The following is a 17,069-nucleotide window of genomic DNA, read 5'->3' as shown; positions in this document are numbered from 1 at the left end:
TACCCTTCTTGATTGCTCTCTGCATTGTTTTTAAGGCTCACTAGCTTTTGTGTAAGTGATGAGTAATTCCAGTTGTGTTTTCATTTCTTAATTAATCTAGAGGTCAATTGGTTTAAAATTGGTTTGCATCATATTTAATGAGACTATGAAGCACTGTACTAAAAGCAGGGGATAAAAGAGATCCACAGTCCCTTCGTGAATATTATATTCAAAATGAGGAAAATGGATGTGGAGAAATAATATATATATATATATATATATATATATATGTAATTAGTTTGCAAAGGCATATATCAGGCAACTCTATCTGATTAGTATGGAGTAGAAATGTGTGAATATAGAGTGTTTAGCACTGGAAGACAGCAAGTGTGAATGTTTGTTTCAAATGGTTTAGTTGAAGAACTTAAAGTAGGACGTTTCAGTAGAGACAGATGTAGTGAACAATCAGGAAATAACTAGAAGACATGATCACTGGATCTTGAAAGGAAATGGAGGCTGGAGGGATGAGGCAGGGAATCTTCAAAGATTTCAAGATCCCTGACTAGCTAAATTATTACTTGATTATTCCATCTGGGTGAGGTCAAAAACACCGGAAAACAATGATCTGTGAGACAGTTGGTATGGTTGGTTTAGAACACACTGACACTTGAATTCTTTAAGGTGTCCAACTAGAAGTACATTAAAGCAAATGGGTCAGTTCTTGGTGTTGATGAGATAGGATTGGTAGAGCAGTACCTGAGGTTCACTGACATGCTTAAGAAAAAACACTAGAGAGAAATAAAAGTGAGGAGAGAAAGTAAAGGAGCCCCTACTCCATCATAGTCTGACCATTAAATTGAGTCTCCAAATCTTCACTTTTAAATGAGAAAAAGAAGAAAACAGAAGGCAAAGGTTCAGTTGTATCATTTTCATGCTTTAAAAAGAAACAGAGTTTTGATATGCAATTTCAAATTTTGTAGCCTTTAGGAATCACACTTAACTATATTATATAACTACTTATACTTGTGGGTCTTCAGGCTTATCATATGTGAACTCTATATCAGTGGGGTGTGGAAATATTCCTGAAGTCTCACCTTAGACCTTGACATGTGCTGATGCTGGCTTGGGAAGCTTTCTCATTTATGATGTGTCCTTGGTAGTAACAGCTATCCTAAGGGAAATAAAAGGTACTTTGTAAGGAAAGTTTTCAGAAGTCTTAGACTCCACAACTAATTACAATTTGAAATCCTTTGACAGGAACAATTTCCTGCTGCACAGTCATTAAGACTTTAAAAAAATTAAATATAAGAATTTTATGTGTTAAATATTTCATGAAAATTAATGATTCTCCAAACATTTACATTATGTAGTCTGAATATTATATATAGTACTGTAAATATATGTGCTATATAACATTATATGCCACATAATATATTATATATATTATTATATTCGTGATGATGAAACAGTACAAAATAGCTGAGCACTATTTTAAAAAAATGGATTTAGTTATCTGACTTTAAAATCAGAGTCTCCAAAGTACTCTTTGTACTTTTTCCAATTTGGAATGGCTACCCCCTCCCTTATTTTAAACCTATGGGTTGGTTATTCCGGTTGTTTGTCCAAAGAGTCAAACTAGATTAAAATGAACCTGCACAACACTCCATGATTCTATTTGAAGCAAAGTGCCGGAAATTTCTCCATGTGGCTGCTACACACCAGACCCTTCTATCTTGGAAGAGATGTGGCATTGGCCTACATAATTGCAGGTTTGAGATCTGGCAGCATCGAAAGAAGGACCTGAGGAGGACACTGTGCCACAGTTATGGACTCAATGTGTCATGCTCCATATGCGGACCTTGGGGGACAGATGAAGAGCCAAGTTACTTATGACAATACTGAGTTCTACAGTTGATGTGGAAGAAGTAGTCTTGAGTGTGACAGACCATATAATTTGAAGGTGTGACAGTAAATGGTTAAAAATAGCAAGCATGCTGATCTCTTCACACTACAGAGTCCTTTGCAGAAAACAACTCAAAAAAAAAAGGTATGTTCTTATTGCCTGACTCCCATGAAATGAAAAAGGTTACTGAGATCCTCTATCATTCTTAGGAAAATATAATACTGTTAGAAGATCAATTAAGTAATTACTTCTGTTGGAGAAAAAAAAATAAGTACCAAGGCTCTAAAAGCAGTTACAGCCCTATTTTCCTGGCAAGGACTCTATGTGTAGGCTTGCAGGGCACACTGCATTACCAAGGGTCCTGAGAGGCTGTTTTACCATGATTTGTGGGCTTGTGGTGACCTCCTTTCCACTGGAATTATAATATGTTTCCGAGTAGCCCGGTGCTAGGAGCTTTCTGGAGAAAGAAAAGGAAGAACATGGTTACACATGTCAACTGTTAAAGTCCAGCAAACGAATAAGACTTCCCAGACAAGTTTCAACTCTTCAGCTTCTCCTATGCACCAGACAAGTCCATACAAGAAAGTATTGCTCACACCACTGGCCAGGCGGGATAGGGTGGAGGTGCAGGGACATTTCAGAGGGCTGTGGACTTCAGGAGAAACTTGAGAAGAAGCAGAACTGAGGTCAAAGGTGATAGGAAGTGTGATAGGTACTTGCAAAAAGTTTGGCACCAAGGTGTAGCATTACACACACACACACACACACACACACACAGACACACACATCTCAGTCCTTACCAAAGGACAGTAGTGTGAAGCCCTTTCTCAAACACACAGACAGACAAACAAGCAAAACTTAAAGCAAATTATATTGGAACCACTCTAAATCTGTCTTCCTGCACCTCATTGTTGTTTTACTTATAAAGTTTCAAAAGCCTAGTAAACTATTGTTTTCCCTAACATGTTTCTACTACTGTAAGAGAAGAGAATTCACTGTCCCTGACCCCTTGGGCCCCTTGAGTGAAGCGTTGGACTCACTAATGCTGATAACAGGCTCTGCCGGCACACTCTCCCCTCTTCAGCTTGTTGAGGTGGGTTGGGGGGGATAGCAGCTGGACACATACTCACTTGTTCTTCTTCAAGTACAGTACCGCCACCTTCCCATTAACTGTCATTTGGTACTTCAGTTCAGTTTCAAATGCTTCCTGCAAAAAATGCACCAAGATTTTTACTTATAATCAAAAAGTGGCAACTTCTATGGATTTAATCCTCAGCAGGTAATGCTTGCTTTTCTCTAACAGTGGACTATGAGATTGTCCAATGGTCACCAGAAGTTTTCAACCTGTGGGTCAGGATCCTTTGGGGGGTGTATCATATCAGAGATTTACATTACAATTTATAACAGTAACACCATTACAATTAGGAATTAGCAATATGAGGAATTGTATTAAAGGCTGCAATATTAGGGAGATTAAGAATCACTGGTCTCTACTCTGATCAATGCACCAACTAAATAGATGAATTAGTTCTCTCTCTCTCTCTCTCTCTCTCTCTCTCTCTCTCTCTGTGTGTGTGTGTGTGTGTGTGTGTGTGTGTGTGTGTGTGTAAGCATTTAAAGTAGCAGAGAATCTATAAGAAAGGGTAGAGAGTCAGAAATAAGCATTGGTGAGGAGAGGAAAAGACATCATCAACACTCATTGTCAAATAGCTGATGCTGCAAAGAAGTGAAAACAGCCCATTCACAGAAACCAGAAAATCCTTGAAAATGAATCATAAAGCATGTGACACAATGGGCACCACAGGCATAGCCCTGAACATGGAGTACTTATTTCCAACCTACTTCACTTTGCATAAGTTAAGTCTTCTGTTTCTATGCAGTATAAGCACCATCCTTATCATATGCACATGAGGGTAGAGTTTCCCACAGGAGAATTAGCAAAGCTAAATGTGTACACACACTTGCCCTTTCCGTTAGTTAGGTCACCAGGATAATGTAAGTCTTGAGTGGCTGTTTAGAGATAACCTAGACAAGCAATGTGGCTGCATTAAGACCAAGCACACCACTCTGAAAACCAATATTGTGAGGCTGAAGAAATTCCTCATCTGCTAAGAGCACATGCTTCTCTTTCAGAGGACCCCAGTTGGGCTCCTAACACCAAAGAGTGGCTCAAAGGCACCTTTAACTCCATCTCCAAGGGATCTGATGACACTTTTTGGCCTTTATAGGTAACTACCTGCACTTACACATACATATACACAGACACATGGCACATACACATAAGTAATTTTAGAACTAATTAACCATCTACCATAGCCAATAACTAATCTTTGGTTTCATACCGACATACAAATTCCAAATAAAAGCTAGATTTGTGAGGAAATAGCTATAACAAACTTATTTTATCTGTATTCAAATTTTCTTTTTTTTTTTTATTCTTAAAGCTACTGTTTTTTTTTTTTTTTTATTTTTTTTTCTCCTTCCCTCCCTGTCTCCTTCCCTTCCTCCCTCAAATTTTCTTAAAACACTCAAAAAAAATGTTGCTGGCATTTTTGATACTGAAAGAAATTATTTGAAGAAAATTACCTTGAAAAAGACTCTGATGCAGATGGATTCAATCAGAGTTAGTGGGATGTTTTCCTGATAAAGATATTTTGAGGGAGAAACTTGTGGAAACTAACTGTGTAAAGACGTGTTATATTTATTTATGCTATAGAACATTGCTTTAACTGTGTAAAGGTGTGATACATTTGTTTATGCTGCATTTGTTTAATTATGAAAATGTGTTGCTGTTTTACCTTGCCTGAAACAGATAAGGCACCTGATTGGTCTAATGAAAGGCTGAATGGCCAATAGCCAGGCAGAGCAAGGATAGGCAGGGTTGACGGGCAGAGAGAATAAGTAGTAGGAGAAATCTAGGGTCAAGAGAAAGGGAGAAGAAGAAGGACAAGAGAATGTGGGTGAAAGAGAGGGGTCATGTCCAGAGCCAGAAGCCAGGCAGTAGCAAAACAGACACTGGAGGAAGTAGGAAATTAAGACGGAAGGAAGGAAGGAATGAAGATAGGAAGGCAAATAACCTCAAGGCAAACGGTAGATAAAGAGAAACAAGTTAAATTAAAAGAGCTAGCCAGAAAGAACCCTAAACTAGGCCAAAAAATTCAAAACTAGTAAGTCTTTGTGTCATGATTTGGGAGCTGGCTGGTGGCCCAAAAGGAAAAGCCTGGTACACAGACTCTACTAAGAGTTTTGCTAGTACCTATTGGAGTTTGAAGAAAGTCCATGATGGAATTTTCTTATAGGGGGATATGCAATCTGGGCTAATTACATTTTAGATTGTTCCAGTTTTCAGTTATATCTCATTTATCTCTGTGTTCCTGACTCCCATCAAATGTTGCAGAACATAGGAAATTAGAATATTGTTGTTGAATGGAACATCATATTTTATTTCATAGATAGGCCCTCTAATTATAGCTCAGGATGACCTACAACTCACTATATAGCCCAGGATGGTATTCAAATCACAAACATAGGCCTGGAGAGATGACACAGAGGTTAAGAGCACCAATTGTTCTTCCAAAGGACCTAGGTTCAATCCCCAGCACCCACTAGCAGTTAACAACTATCTGCAAATCCAAGATCTGACATCCTCACACAAATCATACATTCAAGCAAAACACTCAATGCAAATAAAGAACTAAAAATAAATAAGAAATTAACTCTTTAAAAAAACCAAAAACAAAATAAAAAAAAGTCAAGTCACAAACATACAAACAATCCTTCAGAAATTAGGGTTGTCTATATATCCATGTGGAGATCTGAATATCATGCTTTAGATTTGCTCTTGTGACTAACAAGAATTCTGAGCTAGTGTTGTCTGACAATATGTTATTTAATTAAAACTTAAGACTTTTACGAATTTGAATGTTGTCTACATAGAAAAAATACAGATTTCAGATAAAAATGCTAATTCACTGTATATAGTAGGGCTACTGATTTTTTTTTTGAGTTAATCTTGTATTCTGCCACTTTGCTGAAGGTGTTTATCAGCTGTAGGAGTTCCCTGGTAGAGTTTTTCAGGTCACTTATATTAACTGTCATATTATCTGCTAATAGTGAAAGTTTGAATTCTTTCTTTCCAATTTGTGTCTCCTTGATCCCCTTTTGTTTTCTTATTGCTCTAGCTAGAATTTCAAGTATAATATTGAACAGATATAGAGAAAGTAGACAGCCTCGTCTTGTTCCTGATTTTAGAGGAATCGCATTAAGTTTTTCTCCATTTAGTTTGATGTTGGCTGTTGGTTTACTGTATATTGCTTTTATTTTGTTTAGGTATGTTCCTATTACCCATGATCTCTCCAAAACCTTTATCATGAAGGGGAGATGGATTTTGTCGAAAGCTTTTTCAGCATCTAGTGAGATGATCATATGATTTTTCTTTTTCAGTTTGAGTGAGGTAACCCAGTCACAAAAAGATGAACATGCTATGTACTCACTCATATATGGACTTTAAACATGGAGCAAAGGATCACCAGCCTACAATCCACACCACCAGAGAAACTAGGATACAAGGATAACCATAAGAGAAATATACAAGGTCCCCCACAGAAGGCGAAAGAAACAAGATCTCCTAAGCATATTGGGAGCAGGGGGATGGGGCCAGTAAGTGGAAAAGGAGTTAGGAGAAAAGAAGGGGAGAAGAGAAGGGGAGAGGAGAACATGAGAGACCAGGAAGATTGAGTCAGGGGAGGAATGGAGCAGAGGAAGAAAAGAGATACCATAGTAGAGGGAGACATTATATGTTTGAAAAGAAAATTGGCACTAGTGAAATGTCCAGAGACCTAGGAGGATGACCCCAACTAGCAATCTGAGCAATAGTGGAGAGGCTGCCTTAAAAGTCCTTCCCTAATAATGAGATTGATAACTACCTCATATGCCATCCTAGAGTCTTCATCTTGTAGCTGATGGAAGCAGAAGCAGACACACACAGCTAACCACTGAGCAAAACTCCTGGAATCCAGTTGCAGAGAGGGAGAAGTGATGAGCAAAGGGGTCAATACCAGGCTACAGAAATCCATAGAGACAGCTGACCTGAACAAGGGGGAGCTCATGGACTCCAGACTGATAGCTGGGAAACCAGCATAGGACTGACCCAGACTCTCTAAACGTGGGTCTCAGTTAGAAGGCCTGGGCAGTATATGGGACCTCTGACAATGGAACCAGGATGTATCCCTGGTGCACAAAAGGACTTTGAAAGTCCATTCCCCATATAGGGATACTTTCTTAGCCTAGAGACAGGAGGGAGGGCCCAGGCCCTACCCCAAATGACTTCACAGATTTTGATGATCCCTCCTGGAAGGCCTTACCCTCCCTGGGGAGTGCTTGGGGAATAGGACAGGGAGTTGGGGAGGCATGGGGGAATGGGAGGGAGAGGGAACTGGAATCAATATGTAAAATAAGAAAAGTAATAATAATAATAATTCACATTCTTTTGCAAAGTTTTATTTTCTGATTAATAATTTAAGGCAATATTTATGTGTGTGTGGATAGATGATAGAGAGGTAAATAATAAAACAAGAATATTATATATAATTATTTGGAAACATGCAGCATAACTTATCATAAAATATCAAAGTCTGTAGTCTATGACTATGGACCATGCATTTCACTTCCTAGAGCTTTACTGTATAAATTGAAACTAGTAGAACTTTGAGCTGTAGTGAATAATAAAAGCTTGAAAAACAAACTAATCTAATCATTAATATTGTTAGTCTCCAAAGCAATATATACATGCATTTTATATATATACATATGTACATATGTATATACATACATACATACATACATTCAAGAGTCATTGAAAAACCAAAAAAGTTACCTAGAAAATGGCTCAGTTGGTAAAGCGCATAATATGTAAGCATGAGGACTTGAGTTCTGTACCCAGAACACACCCAATTAAAAAACCTGGCATGATCTATGCTTCTAATCCCAGGCAAGAAGACATGGAGTCAGGTAGATCCTGGGACTCACTGGCCAGCCTAGTTCTGGATGAGAGTGTTCCAATCTATTGACAGATTCAGTCTTGACAAACAATGTAAGAATGACCATGATCTCCTCCTACATGTTCTCACAGGTATACACATGTGCACAGGCATGCACATAGGCTGCATGGACAAGAAAGAAGACAACCAGAGATGTACTAACCTTTTCCTCTGGCTCTTTGGCCTCTCTTTTACGCAGTGGGTGAAGTCTTATCGGATAAACCACTTCATATTTCTTGGCCTTAGGGAATTCTTTTGCTGTGTTTGCTGTGGGAGAAAGAAGGAAGGGAAGATGACAGTTTAGCCCAATGATTTCCCAGAGAATAAAGTAGTTATTCCTTTTTATTTTATTTTTCTGAGAATCAAAGCAAAAAAAAAATCTAGTGATGTCGTTTGGAATGGTTTTAAATCGTGTGATTGCACAAGAACAATTTAACCCAGGAGGTTAGAAAAACTCATTAAGCTCTAAGGGTGCACTCAGTCAAAATGGCAATTAAGATAATGAAGGAAAGAACCTTTCCCTCCATGACTTAAGGCTTACTCTTAGAAAACATTTCAAAAACAAAGCTAAGGCTGAAGAGATGGTCAGTTCAGGGAAGTGGCTGCTCTTGCAGAAGACCCAGGTTCTATTGTCAGGACCCAAGTGAGAAAAGCCCAGATAGTGAAATCAACAACTAACTTATCCATGGAGCCCTCATCTAATACCTGTTGGAAACAGAAGCAAACGCCCATACATAAACAGTGAGTCAAACTAGAACCCAGATGCAGATGGAGAGGACAAGACCAGGCGGCAGAAACACATAGAGACAGCTGACCTGAACGGGCCCCCAGACTGATAGCTGGGAATCCAGCATGGGACTGACTTAGACCCCCTGAATATGGGTCTCAGCCAGAAGGACTGAGCAGTCTACGGGACCTCAGGCAGTGGAACCAGGATGTATCCCTGGTGCACAAAAGGACCTTGCAAACACATCCCCCATGGAGGGATAACTGCCTTAATCTAGAGACAGGAGAGAAGCCCTAGGCCCTACTTCAAATGACCTGTCAGATCTACATGACCCCCAACTGGATGGCATTCCCCTACATATGGAATTGGGGTGGGGGATGGGAAGGGAGGGCAGACAGTGTGCATGTGAGGGGGCAGAGAGGGTAAAAGGGAGGGAGGGAAGGAGGGAAGGGGAACTGGGATCAACATGTAAAATAATAAATTAAATAAAAAAAACTCATAAATGTGTGTAACTCCTGTCTAGAGAATCTGATGTCCTCTTCGGCCTCCTTGGTCACCAGGCATGAAAGTGGACTACAGAAATACATATAAGCAAAATATCCGTATACATAAAATTGAGAATATATAAATAAATAAAAACATTAAAGTCATGTGCAGATCCTACAATATCTTCCATTTAGATTTGGAAAAAATTTAACTGCTTGAAAAGATTAAGCTGTGTCTAAAATGTGTATAGTAGTCTATAATATTATACAAAAAAAAAAAAAACCACAAACCAAGACAGTGTCTTCCAAAGGGCTATGGTCTCTTTAGCTGTGGCAAACAAGTCTTTGTCCTACTTCTGTAATAATAGTACAAAGCTTTTCTTTTTATTTCTTTCTTTTGTCTTTTCATTTGTTTGTCTTTCACTTAACCAGGGACCCACTAGGCTAGCTTCAAATTCAAGATAATTCTACTTCCAAATTCCAAAGCTGAGTTTTTCTACATCCCTAAGCCCAGTCCACAAACTCATTGAATTTCTCATTTCTTGGAGTCATGATGTAATCAATGTACTCTTTATTTCTATGGAATTTAATATAACTTCATTAAACACATATGCAAGTCATTCTAATGTTGGTGAAGAAAAGTAATAGTATTAGTCCCAAAATAACATTTTAATGTTCTAAAATGGGGGACAGTCATTCTCTTCTGTTAAAATTTTGGGATTACTTCAGAGCAATGAGATGCCAAGAGGTAAGAAAGAGCTCTTGCCAGAAATGAGCTAATGGCATGGGGGAAATTCCCTACAGCCTCCTTTAATTCACTGGCACAGAACAAACACACCATACGGTGCCAGCATGCTACCTGGTGTATTATGGTGCCTAATCATCTCAATTATCCCCATAGACACTAAGTTATGAAGCCACGGCTCATGAATGTTGGAGCCTCAACATTAAATGCTATACCAGGAGAGGAGTGGGGCTGGGGGGGGGGGAGATGGCTCAGTGGTTAAGAAAGCTTTTGGATCTTCCAGAGGACCCAAAATTCATTTCCTAACATACATTTAAGGTGGCTCACAACTGCCTGAAACTCCAGCTTTGGAGCATCTGACGCCCTCTTCTGGTTTGCACAGATTCCTGCACTCTGTGTATACACACACATTCAGAAACACAATAAAAAAGTAGAAATGATTTTTTAAATGCCATTTTGGAGGGATAGAGAAAGGGCTCTTGTTTAAGTTACTCTTCCTAAGGATTCAGGTTCTATTCCTAACACCCACCTGGTGATGTACAACTGTCTCTAAGATCCAACACCTTCTGGCCTCTGCAAGCAGACGTACATGCAGATAAAAGACCCATACACATAAACATGTTTTTAGTTTTTTTTTTTTTTTAATGACAAAAAGCCATATCACCGGGGTGGGGTTTATTCACAAGTGTGATTCTAACAGGAAACCAGTTGAAGTTTCCTTTGAGTCATAAAGGGATGACAATGTCCTTCCTATAGAGAAAGAACATGGTAGCAGCACCACTTCTCTTTGCAGGAAAAGTGAACAGGGAACTAGGTCACCCCATTCAAGAACAAGCAGCTTTCTGTGCTGTACCTGTTGAAACCACACTTCCAGTTAGCCTGAAGCCTGGTATTTCATGAAACCAAAAGTCACCAACAGAGTTGTTAGCTATGCAGTCAAAACACGTAAACTACTTACAAAATTTATTTCCAACTCACTCTTTGGTGGGGAGACACTACCAAATAGAAACCAAAACGAGCAAAAATATTTCTTTTTAAAGTCTTTAGCAACAACTTCCCTTAGTTATATGAAATAAGTATATTTGCAGTTCATTCCAACTCTTGCAACACAGTTCTCTAAAGAAAGCAGATAGGATTACTCTTAAAAGGCTCCAATTATCCTGAAAGCTAGAAGGCCCTAGAAATAGGATATCTCAGATGTAGGGGTTTCCACAGCAGAGAAAGGGTTGGAGCAGATACAGATATTGTTTTGTTAACTTATCTTTTCATTTGATGGAGATGGGGCAGCCTCCTCCCAGGTGAATAAAATCAAGTTAATTATTTAGAAGCCAGTGGCACAAACAGAGCTAACTGCCATCCAGGGATTACACAAATCCAAGGTGAAACACAATATGTTTCTATTAATTTATTTTCATGCTTACCTTTCATTCTTTCTCCCATAGTACTCAAGTGTTGGATTAGTTTTGACTAGCAAAACTGGATCAAGAGAGAGAAAACAGTTATTTTGGTTTGAGTTAGAGATGTATCTGAGTGTGGTCGTGGGTTGGATTTTTGTGTAACTGTTCATTAGTTTAAAAATAAAGCTCACTAAGGAGATTGACATAGCTGACCTCAGGCTATAATGCTGTTCTATCTGGATCCATTTTGGGACATTTGCGCATAAAATATTGGCATCTGCAGTTTGTTCCAAATCTGTTAGAAATTGTTCCGGGGTTGTCTTTTCCAAACGAAGCACCAAGGCTTTAGTTCATGCAGTGACATTGGCTCTCTGACCACTCAGACTCTTGCACTTTTAAATGTTATTCAGTAAAAATGAATATAGGGGGACACTGGAACTCATATCCTACTGAAGCATATTATTTGGCTTTATAGGTTAAATTGTGTACAATGGCTTATTTTTTCCAGTCACCTCATAAAGACCAGAAATAACTGCTAGTGTAAAATAAATGTATTTTTTTTTAAGCCACTGCATCCCTGGGTACATTCCTGAAACAGGCAACTTGTCCTTTGTCAATGCACTGATTGACTTCCTCTTTTCCTCTCCATGTCTTTAAATGTTTGTTTTTACTTTCCCTATGATGAAATCCCATGTCACCTTCCTCAGGGGATGGTAAAGCTCATTACAAGCATCTGGCCTGATTTTACATATTCTTATTTTATTTCCAGTGAACCAGGTAAAGGTTATGGCCAAAGGGCACATGCATAGAGTATTGATAATGTAGAGGGAAACATAAAGAAGAGGAGTTAAGAAAACAAATCTCTTGTTGCTTGTAGTCTGTCTGGAAAACCAATCCCTATGGGGAGTCTAACAAGGATACTTCAGTGGACAGGAGAGAAGGTGCCTTTGAATGGGTAACAGGAATGGTAAAGAAAAGCAGATATGTGGCATCCTATTTATGATGAATATCTCCTCGCTAGAGAGAAATCAGAACCCCTGTTAGCACATCTTTAAGATGACATCATACTTCTAAACATGACTCTAAGGCTTTACACATCTCCTGCTGTCATGTTCTGATGCAGAGTTGGAGGAGCAGAAACAGTCTTGTTTCTGCTGATTTCTCCCTAAAGTCACTGAAATGACAGTGGCATGCATAGGTCCCACTATTACCATGAAACTCTGTCACTGGATCTACCTGATCTTTCTCCTTTGAACAGAGCTGGATCCCAAGCAGTTCTATTTCTACGTAGAGTGGTGTCCCCAACAGTACCGGGGACAGTGTTTTTAGAAAATGTGAGGAAAGAATTCTTATAACCTTTTCAATTCTTGTCGATCAGACTTGGAGTTTGAAGTCAAGAGTTCATGTATTTAAAGGATAGATTAGTGTCCTAACTATTTAAGGTGGTTAAGTACAATTTTCACAAGTCTGAAAAACAAAGGAGAAGCCATTTTTAGTAAGAAGGTACAGAGAGGGTTAGGGAGGAGGGCACAACGCCTTCGCTTTTGTTCATCATTCATTCATTCCTGGATCCCAGCAAACTTTCTATGGTAAAACAAACAAACAAACAAAAATTTCCAGTGAGGGTGACAATTCAAGTTCCAGACACAGACACAGACAAGCTGGGGAAATGTGTAATCAGATCCCAGTCATACAAACCTAAGCTGAGAATTAAAATGGAGCTACCTATTTGCTATAACATGTTAAGAAGTACTATTCACTATATCTAAATTCTTTGATGTTTGCTATAACCAGCGAAAGGAAAGGCTATCCATACACACACACTGAACTGAAACTCCTCCTCACTAATAATATTGCAAGCCTTTAGAACTATAAATCTGAACATGGCACCCTGCCCATTAACTACCTATTACCATAAAGAATAAAAACATGAAATCCCAAGTCGCCAGTCCTTGGTAGTCTTAGCCAGTTAAATCTGCTGTTTTATTGAACTAAGTATTAACACAATTAGTCTTGACAGCTTCTGTTTCTTGATTCAGAGATCACATTCACGGTTCAAATGTATAAGAGCTTCCCAGTCTTTTTTTTTTTAAGGTACCAGAGCTGACATATGAATTTCAGAAACCTCTATTTGTTCTCCTTCATATCAATCACAGCCCCCAAACCACCGATTAAAGCCAGCCCAATTGGCTAGTAAAACTGGTAAAAAGGGAAGAAACTGCGAGCCAATGTATCATATACCATAACACTAGGAGCAGATGGGTAGCATGCAGTCTGGTGACACATTGAACAAAACCAAGAGACAGGTTAATGCCTACCTGGAACTGGAGAAAGGAGAAAAGAGACTACCAGAAGACTCCATTGCAACATGCTGTGGTCCCAGGAGCAGCTCCTGCCTCCGCTCACACCTGTAAGGCTCCTTCTGTCCCAGCCTCCTCTTAAGGGAGACAGAATGAAACTCCCTGCTTCATTGTGTACGCTTGAGCAAGTGTTTACTGAAGGTGTTGCACAACTTAGGATCTGTGGTCCTGCCGCAATGGCATGGCAGGCGGAAGTCCTGACCGCCTCTTGGCTGGCTCTAAAATTTCCTGTATTAGCAGCTATTATTTCCCTCACTTTATTCTTATGTTCCCCATTCAAGAGCAAATAGCAAGTTTCCAATGTGTTATTATAGCTCAGTAGGTCACAAGGAAGTAATTGCCTTGACATTTTGATATATACACTAGGTTGTATATTACATTTGGGGTATGCACATGCTATATTGTATGTACATGTTACATATAATATATTTAAATGTATGGATTTATCATTTTCAGCTAAATTCAAAAGGTAAGGAGACTATTATTTTTCTGCATACATGTTTTATAAATAATTTCAAATTCCTTCTAATATCTATGTGAAATTCTTATTTCCAATTACCTTGCACATTATTCTCACACAATGATGTTCACAAGAATCTCAGACTATCCAGAAATAAGATGTTTTTAAAGACAGGATTTCACAAATCCTAGGCTAGGCTCCAACATACTGAGTAGCACAGAATGAACTTGAACTCTTTACTCTCCTGCCTCCAACCGGAGTGCTGAGATTGCAGGGTGTAGCTCCACATTCGGTTTTACATAGTGCTACAGATCAAATATAGGGTTTTATGCATGCCTGCCAAGTGTTTTGTCAACTGAGCTGCATCCCTTCCCTTGAAATAAGAATTTTGACAATACAAGTACAAAGCTCTCCAGACCACCATGACCTGGGTGAGATGAGGGAGATGAGTTAAGGATGGAGGAGGAGCAGTCTCTGGGCCTGTCACCTCTCTTGTGAGAATAAATTGCGTATGTACAGAAATCATACTCTAAAACTCAAAAACAGATGTATTTAGTTGCTTGTTTAATTTTAGGAACCCTCCTAGTCTATTATTCTTGTTATATTAGTCCTACTGACACATATGTCTGCCAAGTACCGTTTTACCTCCACTTTGTATGTGGAAAATGGAGTTTAAGAACATAAAAGGGTCTACAAGATTAAGATTCCATTGTCTCTATTATGTAGATTAAGAAGATTAGGCTGCTTGCTCACATTGCTCATGCAGGAATAGAAGGGGTGGAATTTGAACTTGATGCTGTCTCTGGGCTCTTGCTCACACACCTTCATGTTTCTTAGTTATCTGACTCACACACCCAGCCTTATTTCTAATGATAAGATTCCTATGGAGAACAAATTATGAACACATACATTATAGATAGGACACATAAGTTATGCATCATCTCAATACAAGGCACAGTTTTGAGCTAGAGGGATGTTAGTAAAAAGAACTGCCTTTCAGTTCCACAAGAGGATTGTAGATCTGATCGTACACTTTCAAAGTGAAAGCTGAGAGTCTACTACTAGTAGGGGGCTCATCTCTTCAAACCACACTCTACAGCTTTCCCTTTTCTGGGCAACATGGAGGCTATATTCACTTCTTTTATTTAGTTCTTTGGAATTTTCATACAATGAGTTTCAACCATATTCACTCCTTCCCCAACTCCTTCCAGATTTGCTCCCTCCAGCTCAGCTCCATCTGACTTAGTGTCCTCTCTCTCTCTCTTTTTTTTTTAACCCATCAGGTCCAATATGTGATCATGTCATCTTGGATGTGTGACCTTCCACTAGAGTGTGGTTGACTTACCGTAGAGCTACACACCCACAAAGGAAATGAACCTCCTCTCCCAGCAGCTATCAACTGCCAATTACTCATCAACTAAGGGTGAGACTTCCTGCTCACTGCCTTTGTCTGTGCTGGGATTTGGCCTGGCTTGAGCTTGCTCAGGTCTTGTGCATGCTATCACAATCACTATGAGTTCATATGAGCCCTGCTGTGTCTGCACGACATGGTTTCATTGCAGCAACCCACCACTTCTGGCTCTTACACTTTCCTCTGCCTATTCCAAATTGATCCCTGAGCCTGGAGGTAGGAGGCATGGCATAGATATCTCAGTTAGAGCTGAGAATTCTTCAATTTCTTATCCTCTGTGCATTAGTCAGTTGTGGTCTCTGTTAATCACCATGTACTGCAAACACAAAGTTATGTGATGAGGCTTGAGAGAAATATTGATCGATAGAAATGATAATACATCATTAGCAGTTTATTTTTTTATCCTTTCATTTTACTTCACATTAATTAGTACCTAGTACGTGTTGCCCATTGAAAGTACAATTAAAAGACCCAATTGAGATGCTTCCAGTCTGGTAAGAGACAAGCAGGACCACTTCCACAGAATTACTGAAAATGAGTGTGATTTTGTACCCTGTATCATTATAATGCCTCTTCTTTAGTTCTAGATAGAAGTCAGAGTTCTTCATCAGCTGTGCAAGAAGAACTTCCTGGAAGCTAGAACAATGCAATCTGTGATTAATTAACTGTAAGAAACTCTGAAATGTGTCTATTATAATGTATCATTTTAGCATTGGTCATCTTTTGGCATTGTTGGAGCAATGAGGACCTAGAGAAGGGATCCTGATGAGAATAAAATGGCTCACATTGGACTTTTGCCCTGTAGGTAATAAAGACTGTGGATTGATTAGCTTGTGTTTCTGTTTTGTCATGTTGAAAGAAAATCCTGGTGAGTTATGGTGGTGTGGGAGCCACTTAAACTGTCAATTGATCTTCAGGACTCTTCAGACTTCCTGAGATCATACATGCTTTTCACCAGACTTGTTTCCTGTAATTTTCACAGTTCCAGGTTAATCTTCAGAGCCTAGTTATATTTATAAAGTCCTTTAATAGCGAAGAATTTTTACCAATATCCAAATGAGTTTAATTATCCACTTCACTAGTTACTGGCTAGATGTACCAAGTACGCATAACGAATGATGAGTGGATAACTTTTGATGGCAAGCTTAGTTTTCCCCTTCTCTTTTTTGTTAGTAGAAATAGTTGTTATTACATATTTTGTCATCTTGGTTTGTTAAACTCTGGAAGGTTAAATAAATTGTAGATGGAAGAATAGGGCAGACATAATTATATGATAAACACAAAACACCACAGTAGAGTAAGGAAAAGCATAAGTTAGCATCCAAGTTTTAAACATAAGAACAATCAGTTTGCACCAGTACAGAATGGCTGAAGCTAGACAACAGAAAAAATGGGGGGTGGGGTGATTAGCTCCAAGTCAAAATGAAAGAAGCATGAATATGGGCAAAAGAAATGGCTGGAAGGGGATGTATTTAATAAGTTCTTAGGGAGCAAAGGTTGTAAAAGTTAGCAACTGGGTGTGGCAGACTGGAAATTACTTACTTAGTGTCTACTGTGAACTAAC

At 38.9% G+C, this 17,069-nt stretch overlaps 1 protein-coding gene across 1 annotated transcript in view; it reads right to left on the bottom strand.

Moving 5' to 3' along the window:
- Adam28 (ADAM metallopeptidase domain 28) overlaps nt 1-13,739 on the bottom strand; it is a 55,173-nt gene extending 41,434 nt beyond the window's left edge. The window contains exons 1-5 of the mRNA XM_051195779.1: nt 13,593-13,739; nt 8,084-8,187; nt 3,013-3,089; nt 2,261-2,339; nt 1,074-1,150 (exon numbers count right to left, since the gene is read on the bottom strand). Of these exons, the coding sequence (XP_051051736.1) occupies nt 1,074-1,150; nt 2,261-2,339; nt 3,013-3,089; nt 8,084-8,187; nt 13,593-13,644 (389 nt within the window). The 5' untranslated portion in view covers nt 13,645-13,739. The remainder of the gene's footprint in view (nt 1-1,073; nt 1,151-2,260; nt 2,340-3,012; nt 3,090-8,083; nt 8,188-13,592) is intronic.
- Nucleotides 13,740-17,069: the final 3,330 nt, after the last annotated feature.

This window comes from Phodopus roborovskii, unplaced genomic scaffold, assembly GCF_943737965.1.
Source record: "Phodopus roborovskii unplaced genomic scaffold, PHOROB, whole genome shotgun sequence".
NCBI lineage: Eukaryota > Metazoa > Chordata > Mammalia > Rodentia > Cricetidae > Phodopus > Phodopus roborovskii.
The sequence above is the reverse complement of the archived record's forward strand: the minus strand, read 5'-3'. Positions and strand labels throughout refer to the sequence as shown.